The sequence below is a fragment of the Pelmatolapia mariae genome, linkage group LG16_19 (genome assembly GCF_036321145.2).
Source record: "Pelmatolapia mariae isolate MD_Pm_ZW linkage group LG16_19, Pm_UMD_F_2, whole genome shotgun sequence".
NCBI lineage: Eukaryota > Metazoa > Chordata > Actinopteri > Cichliformes > Cichlidae > Pelmatolapia > Pelmatolapia mariae.
In genome coordinates, this window is record NC_086241.1 from 6,556,613 (window position 1) to 6,569,758 (window position 13,146).

The 13,146-nt window shown below is 47.0% G+C and overlaps 1 protein-coding gene across 1 annotated transcript; it reads right to left on the bottom strand.

Annotated features, from left to right (window-relative positions):
- Positions 1-64: 64 nt before the first annotated feature.
- Positions 65-13,104, bottom strand: mcm3ap (minichromosome maintenance complex component 3 associated protein). The gene is made up of 28 exons (XM_063498495.1): positions 10,977-13,104; positions 10,578-10,825; positions 10,317-10,398; positions 10,058-10,214; positions 9,770-9,966; positions 9,539-9,678; positions 8,524-8,721; positions 8,108-8,376; positions 7,839-8,001; positions 6,918-7,075; positions 6,539-6,762; positions 6,176-6,399; positions 5,814-5,914; positions 5,576-5,707; positions 5,268-5,381; positions 4,643-4,795; positions 4,338-4,535; positions 4,186-4,254; positions 3,971-4,105; positions 3,735-3,888; positions 3,180-3,444; positions 2,995-3,092; positions 2,496-2,886; positions 2,133-2,399; positions 1,770-1,899; positions 1,346-1,531; positions 639-789; positions 65-561 (listed from the first exon to the last, which is right to left on the bottom strand). Exons 1-28 carry the CDS (start codon positions 12,805-12,807, stop codon positions 400-402), a joined length of 6,597 nt encoding a protein of 2,198 aa, XP_063354565.1. The 5' UTR covers positions 12,808-13,104; the 3' UTR covers positions 65-399.
- Positions 13,105-13,146: the final 42 nt, after the last annotated feature.

Consider the following 13,146-nt stretch of genomic DNA (forward strand, 5'->3'; position numbering starts at 1 on the left):
ACATGTGGACAGTGATAAAGCAATGATAACAATGACAAACGGTTTTACAAGAAAAATATTCCACTTTTATTCAACAATTCAGTAATATTCAATAATAATGTGGGATTAAAGGAGTTCAATCCCCAGCGTTTAATGTACTAGTTACACAGAGACACTCTTAATAAACAACAATAAATCCGGAGTCAGTGTTACAAAATTAATCCAGTGCTAAGAATATACATTTTCATGTTTAAAATAACAACAACAACAACAACAACAAAAACAAACAAACAAAAAAAAAAAAACCACACTCCTATTTCTAGTCCGTGGACCCGACCACACTGAGATGAAAGGGTGATGATCATGTCACAGACAGGTATGTAGATGCAAACACTTAGGTTCTGTTTGCTTCAAGTGCTGTCAGTCATCGACGATGCTCAGCATGCCGCTCAACTTTAGCCTGCAGGCCAGTTCTTCCTCTTGGCTTGCCAAAATCTGGCGTTCCAGCTCCTTCAGTCGCCACGTCAAAGATTCAGGAGTGGTCTTACGCCGGGTCACTTTTTCCAAATGATCATCAGGCTCCTGGAAAGATAAAAGATTTTCTTTATCTGTAGCAGCTTAAACAGCGAACCTATTTAAGTGTCGGGAAACAGTCTTACCTGTGTGAAAGATGCCTCTCGAGTCCTGGCTGTGGGGGTGTGCCTTATGGTCGTGGGCATGGACAGAAGTGTGGAGGATGGGAGGAAGAGCGGGATGGTCAATTGCTCCAAAGGGTCGCCATCCACCCAGCACTGAAGCTGCTCCATGCTCCTGCAGAAAGGCAGAGAGGGTGTATTTACTGTCAGGCTCCCCAGTCAACCAAACTTCAATTTAAAAATCACAATTTTGACTTGTGATGATTATGAGTTCATTCTGATTACAATGCTCTTGCTTCTTTCTTTCAGGCCCAAATTCAGTCGCTCTCAAGTTTAGCTTGACTAGAGATGGCTAAAAACAATCTTCAGTCAACAAGAACCTTTTGAACCTGTGCAAGAGTTTCAGGGACAAGATTTGTAATTAATATTGAATCAAAAATGAAACGAACGAAGCAGAAAATAAATCAGGGTGTAATGGTTTGCTCCTGGATACCCAGCAGATGAAAAATCATTCATAGGGGATACAAAAGAAGTGGAAAATTCTCATTATTCTAAAAATTGTGATGATTTTGCAAACTGCCATGAGGTTCACTGAGGTTCACTTGAACTGGTGGGTGTGGGATGGCCTTTTGGTCATAAAAACCTAGTCTGGGGCTAAAACTCCCTACCTGTGTGTGCCCCGCCACCCTAATCCATGAACATCACATTTAAAAGCGGTGATGTAGATGTACCTCTTGCTTTCAGCCTTCTCCTCCTCTAAGCTCTGCAGGACTTTGTGGGCCAGCAGCTCCGGTGGCGTGGGCATGTGGGTGATGTCCAGCGGGGCTGACGGAGCCTCGACGGGCTCCACCAGACTGTGGAACAACCTCTGCCTGAGGGTCGCCGTGGTGGGTGTGGCATAAGCAGCTGCACTCACCCTGAGGAGGGAGAAAACCGGCGGAATTAGGAACAAAGGAAGAGCAAAGGAGGCGCTCCAAGGATGCCACCATGACGCCGGCTTTAGAACATTTAAGTAGGACTGTTTTTGCGGAGTCTGAGATTTTGCTTCATGCACTGCACAATAGTGTTGCACATTCAGGTGCAGTCAGATTAAAAGAAAGACGTGCATGTCTCAGAGGCAGTGACAGCCTGTGGGGTTTTCCTGGGCCTTCTTACCCCTCCTTCTCTTGCTGCTTCTCTCTGTGAGTTTGCCTAATGGCCTCCGTCCACTCCTCGGGCGGCTGGAAGCCCTTCAGTGAGTATTTGGGGAAGTAAACCAGAATCTCTCCATCCTCTGTCACAGCATCTTAAAACAAACAATAAATAGGTATTATGGGTCAAAAACATCAATAGCAAAGTGGAAAATAAGCATTTTTTAAAGATGATCTTCCACAGAAAATTAGACCAAACTGACAAAGACTAAAACTTAAGACATTGTCTTTACATTTTTATTGTATTTGGTAACTTTATTAAGTGCTCTATATGGTTTTAATTAGTCTCAAATTTAGTTTTAATTAACTACAGCAGCGTGGTCCTCACCTTGGCAGGCAGGTGGTTTAGGTATCTGCCATTCCTTCAGCTTGTGGTCAATGCAGATCACCAGCACGTCATCCCAAGGAATCAAACTGAAGTCCACACATACATCGTCTTCTCCAGCGTATCCGGGGGTTCGGGTGCGTTGACTCTTTAACTTGACTCTTTCCAGAAGGTTTTCGAGTCGAGACATGAGGAGGGGTTGACTGCGACGTGAGACCGGGATCTTAGCGGCATAGTGAAAGATGGAGGAGCACAGCTCAGACCACGAGTCTAACGAGAGAAATAAGATGATTAAATATATAAAATAGGATTATTAACCTCTGAATATCTTTGTGGAAGATAAATCTCTTTCTGTGTGAAACTGACCTGTTGCGGACAGCTGCTCCCACTCTGGCAGCTGCAGGCTGAGGATGATTTCCCGCAGCCAGGCCAGGTGCTGGGAGGAGTTCCAGGCCAGATGAGGCACAAAATCCCTCATGTCAGGCAGACAGAATTCGCCCGGAGGCCACGAGAGCCCACAGAGCTCCTGAGATGCCACTTTATCAGCAACGTGAGTCAGGACTGCGTTGTAAAGCTGAACGACAGGAGCTGGATCCTGGGATGGAAGATGTGCGGTAGCTCGCTCCAACCGGTGGGAGTAAACTCTGGGACTGAATTCATGACTTAAGGTGGACTCAATGAGCTCCACTAGGGTCTTACAGGTTAGACTGAAAGGTGGCAGAGCACGGACAGCCAGCCAGCGCATGGCCTGGCTTATCTGAAGACAAACAACAGGACAGGACGGAGAGAAGATGGAGAAGGTCAGTAAAGGAAAAAAGCAAGACCAAAAAAAAACCTCCATGATGGCAAAGGAGCAAATGCGTACCTGTTTGGATCCCTGCAGATCATTAGTGGTCTCTGGTATGAAGAAGAACGTATACTCCGATATCAGGCCGTCCTTCACCAGTGTGTGCAGCTTCAGAGCTAGAAGAGATGAAGCTTTTTTTAAAAACACTCATTTACCAACTACTACAGAATTCTCTTTGTGCTGTCTTCACTACCATTTCTCACCTTCAACAAGTTTCTGTGTATCAGCAGGGCCCCCGTCTAGCCCCGGTACCAGGATGACGAGCGGCAGTGGGCAGTGCCAGGCGCTGGCTTGCTGTAGCTGTTTGAGCTGAAGCAAGGCGGACAACAGCGGGACGTCCTGCTCGTCCTGCCCATGCTCCACGGTGGGCAGGGCGGGCAGCAGAATGATGAGGGCGCTCGTCCCCTGGAGCTCACAACTCTCCTCCATTTTGGACAGGCCGTCTTCGTTTAGCGGACCTCGAGACACCTGCGGGGTGGGGAAAGAAATATTAACATATAATTCCTAACCGTTTTGTTTTTCTGATCATTAACAGACTTCTGGTACTTTTAATCTCAGCAAAACATGATTTATGTCCCTGAAAAAGCTGCTTCTTCTTTACCCTTTAAGCCTATTCTAGTTATTTTTATTCACACAAGCCTTTCAGCTTCAGCCTTAAAACATTTAACCTAACGTGAAGCTCCTCTCTATTGTGACTCTAGCACAGCTCTGCTCTGAATAATCATATTTCTATTTCTGCATGCCCCGCATGATCTGACCTTGATGCTAATGTGGACTTTATGAGTGCACTGTCCGCTCTCCTGCAGCGTGTTGGTGACAGTCAGTGTCTGCAGGGTGCCCTCTGGCTGCTCCTCCCTGGCCTCTGACTCCTTATGCCCACCGAGCTTCACCTCCAGCCAGTCAGAGAGGATCCTGAAATCATAACAGACAGGGCACTATCAGTGAAATGTTCATAGAAAACCGGGCCTAGAATATCTTTAGGGCATTAGAGCACCTGTCCGCTAGGCTGGCAACGCTCTCATGGTTGCTGGGTAAAAGAACGACGGCCTTCCAAAAGATTCGCTCGGGTGCGTTGGGGATGTTTTCCGTCACCAGTGCCGGCAGGTCAAGAGGCGCCCAAACTGTCTCGCTGAGGGCGAAGCCAGAAACAGGTCAAAATGACACAGTGACACAGACTGCTGACTGAACAAACACAGGAACAGAACTTACTCAAGCAGCTGCTGAAAGTAGTAGTGAACTCTCATCTGGTGGATTGCTCCTCGTTTCATATTGTACAACCTGGACAGACAGAAAACATGTTACAGTAAAGGAACTGTGCTCATCGCCCAACACTGACAGGAGAGGACAGGAGATGCACACACCTGGTGCTGGAGAGCGCCAACATGCCAGCATTTCCCAGGTTGACCAAACCACGAGCCAGATCTGCTATGGAGGGCTGAGCAGGGGCACTGGGAGCCAGAGCCTTCAGTTTGAAGCGAGGGTCAACGCAGCAAGGGGCTGCAGGAAAGCCTCGCATTTGTCGCTTCAGCTGCCGACGAACAGCCACCACGTCACGCCACCTGGTAGATGAGGAAGAAGAATATTTAAAAACTGCAGTAAGAGAAGTTTCTGGGATTCTTGGTACCGTTTTGTTTTGCTTGACTGCCTTCATTATCCATGTTTTTACCTTTTGATGTACTTGTGGATACGCTGCAGCTCTGCTTCAAGCAGGTTTTCAACCAACACAGCGATGTCTGCATTCAGAGTCTCCTCAACTAGACTCACACACACCTGCTCTGTGCATTTAGCCACCCGCTCTGCTTTCTCATTCAATGCCTCCCTGAAAAACAATTTTTTTAAGTTAATGATTGCCACTCGAAGAGCTCCAACATCACGAAATTCCTCTTTTTGTTTTGTATGTCCACTCGTCCTCATTCACTGTCACATGCACACTGTTAAGTTAGTGGATGCTCATAATAAACATGACCCAAGTTTTAAATAATGAGGTTGGTGTGTGTAATTCCTCAAACATTCAGTGTCAGGCTGGTTTTTCTGTTCTCCACAATCTGCAACAGAAGCCCCGCCTACCTCCTTTGTGTGTCAGCCAATCAGAACACAGTTGGCTTAAAAGGCAGGAGCTAAAAGAGCTTGTCTGAGACATAGGATGAACTGAAAATTGTGCCAAAGACCAAAAAAGACAAATACAGATTATTTTGAACCGTGAATCGTGGAAAGCGACTGTATTCAGGTCCCAAATTAACATAACAGATTTTGCTTAGTTACACATTTGATCAGATTTGTTTAAGTCTTACTGGATCTCAGAGGCGGCGGTCTCCTTTATGGTCTCATCCAGCACTTCGTGCATCACCTCTGTGCAGAGAGAGAAGCTGAACTGAGTTAGGAAAGCCTCGTGCTCCTGACGCCTCCTGATACAGACAGAAAAGGAAAAACAAACCAGGGTTAGTCGTGGCAAAAACGGCCCTAAATATTTAAGACAGAGTCACAATTGCGGCTTAGGAAAACACGAGTCTGTTGTCAGAGTAGAAGATATTTTCCCCCTTTCCTAACTGAACCCAGGGCGGTGATAAGCCTGTTATAAACCAACTGCTGGCAGACCAACCTGGCTTCTTCAAGCTTGCGTTTTTCTTCAGCGATGCGCTCATGCTCCAGCTTGATCTCGGCAGCAGACACCTCCTGTAGCATCTGCCTCAGGACCTCGCTCACCATCATCTCCACCTGCACGCTGCTCTCCCTGCACAAAGCAAAAATAAACAAAAAAACCCAGCCAGTTATCAGTCATGTTAACCGGAGGACTTCCTCCCACACACTGCAATCACAGGTTTTCATGATAAGCTTACTTGAGCGCTGCTGAAGCGTAGCTGGCGCCGGCCTCAGCCATCTCCCTCACTGCTGCATCAACCACCTCTTCTACCACACCATCCAGCTCAGCCATGATGTCCTGCAGCGAGCGACAGAAAAGATGTTTTAATGAGTTCCTATCACACAAACTGGTGCATAGTGAACTTAAAAAAAAATGTGAGATACAAAATTTTAAGAGAAGGAAAATATTCATTCTTTATCTTTACTGTTAAAGGTACACAAAGTGATTTTAAGTGAGCAATCCTAAATTTAATTGCAAAAATATCTACATTACTTATAAAAACACAGAGTTACAAGAGAACGTCCTGTACTGAAAATGAGAATTAGAACTCTTCCCCACCTCATCACTGAACACCAGCTGAGGTTTGGGTGGAGGTGACGGGGGTCTGACAGGCTGGAATAGCAGCTGGGGCTCAGCTGGGTGGGTCGAGGGCTCTCCTGTCTCATCTATAATAACTGCAGCTGGCCCAAAGGCAGCGGGAACATCGGGAGCTTTGACTGGTACCACCTGAGACAGCAGCTCGCCACTGGGTGGCGCCTTCAGCTCCATTCTGTCACCAACGACTGAAACGGCAAAACAGATATCAAAGAATTCACTTCCTCGCCTCCTGAATGTGATCAAATGATCATTCTTAATTGAGTTTTACAGAAATAGAATAGCCTAACGTGTGTGCAACAACTGGAGAAAATAAAACATGTTAACCTTTAAACTGGGATGGCGTGGCCTCGATCAAGCCTCCTTCTCCTCTGTATTTGTTGTGGGAGTCAAAGCTGCAGACGGGGGTGTGCTGGGGAGGGTTCGGGAGGGGCCCTCCGTTTACCACCTCCCCAATCAAGACCGTTCTCTTAGCGAGAATCACCTCAGACTTCTTCTGGGATAGCGGCAGCTCTGGCTCCTGATAGGCTATTCGACTCAGCTCAACCATGCTGGGAAAAAAAAAAAACATAAAATACAAAATCGAGTTTAAAAGAAGGGCTATTCAAGGTTGTCGTGCCGATGCAATAAGTCTGCAATACGACCTTAGAAACACAGCATTCCACTGAAAGGAGCTGAGAGAGAAACCAGTGGCGTGGACACTCACCCATCGTTGACGTTGAGGCCGTACTGCTGGATGAAGTCAGTCGCTTCTGCAGCGGTGCGGAACATCAGCATCCGCACAACGTCGTTAACAGGAAACAAAGTTGAGCGGGGACCCACAGTGTGAGCCATGTTCAGGGTCTTCAGCGCCTTAGCTCTGACCTGCACACAGACATGAAGTTTAGGAGTTTTCAACACCCGCACAAAAAACATTATTTTAATGAACACCAAATCTTTTTCCAACACATCAATATTTGTTCTGACCTTTTCAACCAACAAAAAAACTAAAATATTGTCCCTTTAATTAATATCCTGCCAGGTCTAAATTAATCTCCATGCTGAAGTTAAGCATCACATTTTTTTTATGGTTTATTTTTTTAAGACATAAGCTACAGCTGCTAACAACCATTATGCCATCATAAAGTTCCAGGAATAATAATTGCATTGACAGGAAGTTGGTTAACTGGGATTTGGTGGTCGTCAGCTGGTTGGCGTGCGCTCCAGATACAGCACGAGCTTAACAACACAAGTGTAAGCATTATAACAACCTGCTGCCATCCTGTTACTGCAATCCTCTGTTTTAACCGTCTCTCAATCATTAAAAAAAGTCATTAAAAAGTGAAGTCCATCAGGCTTGATGACTACAGTATATCAGGAAATAAAAACATTATCTGGTATGGCACATTCATTTTGTGCTGAATAAAAGATCAAATAATTAAATTGTTTCCTGGCACAGTGCAGGAGATGAATAACAACACAAACAAAATAAAAGAATAACAAAAGCAACAAAAATTTAATCAGCAAATTTAGGTTGTGATCCAAAAGTTTCACAATTGAAGCATCCCTGAAAAAAAGTGCGTAAACAATCCAACATTCAGGAACTCATTGAGAAACATTCAGACATGATTTCCAGACAGTTTCTGACCTGGTTGAAGTATCTGTGCAGGAGGCAGCTGGCGAGGTACGAGGCTCCTTTCACCAGCTTGAAGAAGCGAACAAAGTTGTTGCTGTTGACGGCAGCAAATGCCTGCACCGCAAACTTCACCTCGGCGGAGTTTCGCACCTCATCACGAAACTGCTGCACCTCACTGCGTGGAGGTTAAGGGTCAGGTGTGAGATGCAGCTACAAATTACAGAGGAAATGCTCGCTGGAGCACCGAATGGGTATATTCTGTATATGTTTCTGTGACTGACCGCAGGATGTCCCCATCGTTGAGCTTCAGCAGAACGCTGTACTGACGGAACTCCGGCTCACGAGGGCAGAAGATGTGACGCGTAGCCAGGTCCTGGTACATTTCTTTCAGGCTCTGCAGGCACTTGGTCATGTTCTCGTTGTTTATCTTGGGGTCGAACGATGACATGTGCTCCTCGCAGAGGTGGTGGGCACAGTGCACGTGGAAGCGGGTGCACTTTTCAATCAGTGACACCGTTTGTGGGCAGCAGAGGTGCTGCTGGATGATGTCCTGTGAGTGAGAGATGGAGACGAGGATCAGTCTCTTCAGAGCAATGACTCTAAATCGCACCAATCACCCACCTAAACCTCCAGAAACAAAACAGCTTTTTTGAAGTTGTAAATAAGTATAGCTGGAGCAGCTCATCTGAAGCACTACCTTGCGGATGCCGCGGGTTCTGTTCCAGACAAAGTCGTACCAGTCCCGGTAGTTGTCGTGGCCCAGATCCATGATCTGCGTCACCAGATAGTCCATAGTCATGCTGAGCACCGGCAAAGGACGCAACTCGTGGGGCAGGGGCTCCTCCTGGTCGGCTGATGAGCGGCTGTACTCCTTGATGGCGGCTTTGTGATCCACCTGGTCAGAGACGGAAGGAGAAAAATTTGTTTACAGCAAGAAGGAATCTCATTTCCTTGCATGACCAGGTTACAGCCTGCTACAAAAAACACTGACAACCATTTCATCCATCTATCCATCAGTGTTTGAGTCACAGGGCAGCAGTCTAAGCAGAGAAGCCAAGACTTCCCTCACCACAGCCACCTCTTTAAACTCATCGGAAGGGGACAAAACGTCATTCCCAAGCCAGCCAAGAGGTATAACCTTTCCAGTGAGTCCTGGGTCTGCCCTGGACCAATACAATTTCATTCTGCACTACCCAGTGAGGTAACGTTAACATCACCTCACTGGGTGAAAAGTAAAAATATGACAGTAGTTTAATTACATGTAAGAAGACATTTAAAAGTATCTCAGGCGGCTCATCATCAGTTCTGTAATGGACGGTTCACTACATTTGAAAGTTTTTAGCAAATTTTTGTTTAAATTAAAAGAAAAGTTTTAAACATTTTGTTGTTTGACTGTCGGGCATCATACGAGGCTTTCTTTGGCCCACGAACTTAAGTGAGTTGGACATTTCTAGTCTGCAGTGTCTCTCCAGTGTATACATATTTATTATTATTTATCACTGAGCTTAAACAGATATTTACACATTCATTATTTATGAATAGCAAATATGTTTACAATGTTGTGCACCCAAACGTCCAATTAGTGCATTCAGATGAAGTGATTAAAGAGGAGTTCAAATTTAAATCTAAATGTGCTCCAGAGAATCTTCTGAATACTAAACATGGAGTTCTAGGTAAAATTTAATATTTTCCATTGATATTAAAGACGTTACCGTCTCTGTGCTTGGAATGACTTCGAATGCGCTGAGCTGGTTCCGAGTTTCTCTCATGTACCTCTCTTTCTCAGGACACATGTCAGGACACGTCCCCACAAATACCTTGGAAAGGTGGAGGTCTGTCCGCTTTGGCCGACCTGTAAAGACATCAGCACTAAATGTCTCACACCTTTTTATTTTATTTTTTGTAGCTCTGTTAATAATGGCTGATGTGAGAGGTGGCTTTGCCTTGACGCAGGATCTTGTCTCTCTGCTCGAGGAGGCGGTATTTGTCCTCTGCGGTCTCAGCCACCTGCCCGATGAGGTGGAGGAGAGAGGATGGGACCGGGCGCTCGGAGCTCTGGCTCTGACTGGTGCTGCTCTCTTTCTGAGGTTCAGTGTCAAACTGCAGAGCCTTTACGGGGGAAGGCTTCTTCACCGGGGAGCTGACACATGTGAGAGAGCCACAATGTTCTGGAAACTTTTCGTACTACATGATAGCTTTACAGGTGAAGTAAAAATTAGGTGCTGTGTTACCTGCGGCTGAAGGTCAACGTGCTGCTGAGTGTGGGAGGTCTGAGGGTGGGTCTCCGGAGTGGTGAAGAAGAACCTGCTTTTGACTCCATGTCCTCCTGACCTTCTCCTTCTGACGTCTCCTTTCCAGTTCCAGGTCTACTCGCTTTCTCCCCTGGACCTGCTCCAAAACATTACACATTAATCCAGAAGAACCATCACTCTGTGTCAAAGGATATTTTTGCCAAAATACACTAGCTTTTAAAGAAACGTTTGCATTTACTCTGCTTCTTTCTCTGCCACAGGAGGAGAAGCTCTTTTCCTTGCAGGATTTTGCCTTTTTTCTTTGCCTTTGCCGCTGATGCCTGGAAGAGATGACGGGAAAAGACAAAAAAATCCACATTACACTCTATAAAGGAGAATAGGAAACTCCAAAATACCTGCAGTAAAAGAGTAGAAGCTTGAGAGAGAAAAGTTAAACTGAATGCCAGTTTTGTCGATACCCTCTAACTTAGGATGGTGAGGGTACAAAGAGGTGACTCACATGGTCATTGAAGTACACTATGGTGAGGTTCTTGGCGGGCCGGCAGATGATCTTGTGAACTTTCCCAAACCGAGCAAAGTGCTTCTCGATCGTGTCTCTTCTGTTGAGTGCTGAAGGGACGTTCTTGCACGTGAGTGAGGTGCAGTCGGTGGGAGACATGCCGCTCAGGCTGTCCATGCTCTCAGTGCGTGAGCCACGTTTATTTGGGGTCGTGGTTGCGACCTTTGATTCTGAAGGTTTTGCTGAATCTATAGAGAAAAATCACTACAGTCATTGTAAGGACTGACGAGTAAACTGGCCTTCAATTGTTTAGAAGTAATTTGCATGATGAAGGATTTTTATCATGACCCTTTACACATTTATTACTAATGCATAGTATGTATGACTTTTATGTCTCACCTGATTCTTCGGCTTTATCCTGCACATCTTTGGTCAGTGTCTGGGCAGCAGGCGGCGTTACAAAGAGGTCACCACTCTGAGTTTGAACCTCCTCCCTCTCCGGTACGTTTGCAGCCTCCCGCCTCACTGGTTTAGCACCATCCTTACGAAGACTGCTCAATGCTCGGCTGATTAATCCTCCTGGTGGGCCACGCGACCTCATCAGCGGCCTCTTTGAGGGATGTCTCGGTGAATCTGCTTCAGGTGGAACATCCTCCTCAGGGACAGCTGATTTCTCAAGGCCGGTGCTGGAGATTGGTGGATCGTCTTTCCGCTTGGTGCCTTTGCCAAGCCGTGCAAATATGCTGATGTCCCCTTGGCCCGTATGGACTTTAACATCTGTACTAGCCTCTTCTTTGGTTTTGGTTTCACTAAAAGCTGAGGGTTGACCAAAAGTTGTTCCTCCAAAAAGCTGCGATGCCTGAGGCTGGAGGGTTTTGGGTGTAAAGCTGAAAGACGACGGGGTGGTGGGCTCTGTGGTGGCAGCCTTAGTGCTGGAGCTGGTGAGTGTGGCTGGTTGGGAGAAGGTGAACTGAAGAGTGGTAGCTGGACCACTACTGCTGTCAGTTGTTAGTGGGTTACTCTGAGAGGAGACAGAGGGGGCTGAGGCTGGTTCAGAGAAGCTGAAGCCTAAAGACCCAGGCTTAGGCAAGGTGGTGCTGGAGGTTGTCTGGGACCCACCAAAAGCTGAGTTGGACAGTGAAGTGGTTGGGGGGTTGGTTGGCTCGGGACTGGCACTAAAGATGGGTTTGAAAAGTGCCTCATTGGCTGGCCTGAAACTAAATTCAGTTGGTGCGAAGCTCCTGTTCTGACCTGGCCCAAGCAGACTGGTGTTGGTGGTGGCACTGGTGGATGACGATGATGGCTGTCCAAACCCGAGAGGCTGAGGCTGACTCACTGCGGGTCTCAGTGGGCTCCCAAACCCAGAGGGCTGCTGGCCGATTGCTGGTGGCTGTTTGCCAAATCCCGAAGCCTGCCCAAAAGCAGGTGTTTGCCCAAACATTGAACTCTGACCGGGCCCTCCAGTCTGTCCAAAAGCCGGTGTTGTGCCACCCCCAAAACCCGTGCTGCTTACTCCTGATGACGGCTGTCCAAACGCTGAAGCCTGGGCAGATGGCTGTCCAAACGCTGAAGCCTGGGCAGATGGCTGTCCAAACGCTGAAGCCTGGGCAGATGGCTGTCCAAACGCTGAAGCCTGGGCAGATGGCTGTCCAAATGCTGAAGCTTGGGCAGATTTCTGTCCAAATGCTGAAGCCTGGGCAGATGGCTGTCCAAACGCTGAAGCCTGGACAGATGGCTGTCCAAACGCTGAAGCCTGGGCAGATGGCTGTCCAAACGTTGAAGCCTGGGCAGATTGCTGTGCAAACGCTGAAGCCTGGGCAGATTGCTGTCCAAACGTTGAAGCCTGGGCAGATTGATGTCCAAACGCTGAAGCCTGGGCAGATGGCTGTCCAAACGCTGAAGCCTGGGCTGATGGCTGTCCAAACGCTGAAGCCTGGGCAGATGGCTGTCCAAACGCTGAAGCCTGCGTAGATGGCTGTCCAAACGCTGAAGCCTGGGCAGATTGCTGTGGAAACGCTGAAGCCTGCGCAGATGGCTGTCCAAAGGCTGGGGCTTGTCCAAAGATGTTGCTTCCTTGAGGGGGCGATTGACCGAAAAATCCCCCACTCTGCGGGGCCTGTGTGCTGGAGTTCTGCTGCCCAAATGATGAGAACAAGCTGGGCTTCACGCTGCTGCTCGGGACTTGGAAAGCTCCTCCTTGGGCACTACCGAACGGATTGGGTGTATTCATGGCTCAAATAACGTTTTATGTTAACGTTTTTAAGCATTCAAAGAGCAACAAGCAGTAAGGCAGTTCCGGCCTGAGGAGAATTTAAGGTTAAAAGCTGATAAAAAGAGACGAAAACAGACTCATAGCTCCACTGCTAGCAAAGGCTAACACCATGAAAGTATTACTTAGTAAAGTTTGTTTGGCTGCTCATAAAGTTCCTCAGTTAACAGAATTATAGGAATACTCGAAGAAGTGCGTCAAAAAAAGATCCCACCTTTTGCTGTTTTGTGTTGCTTTTTTGGCTCACATTTTTCTAAATCCGGTTCCGGTCCGACAAACTTATCAGTCCTTCTTCTGCTA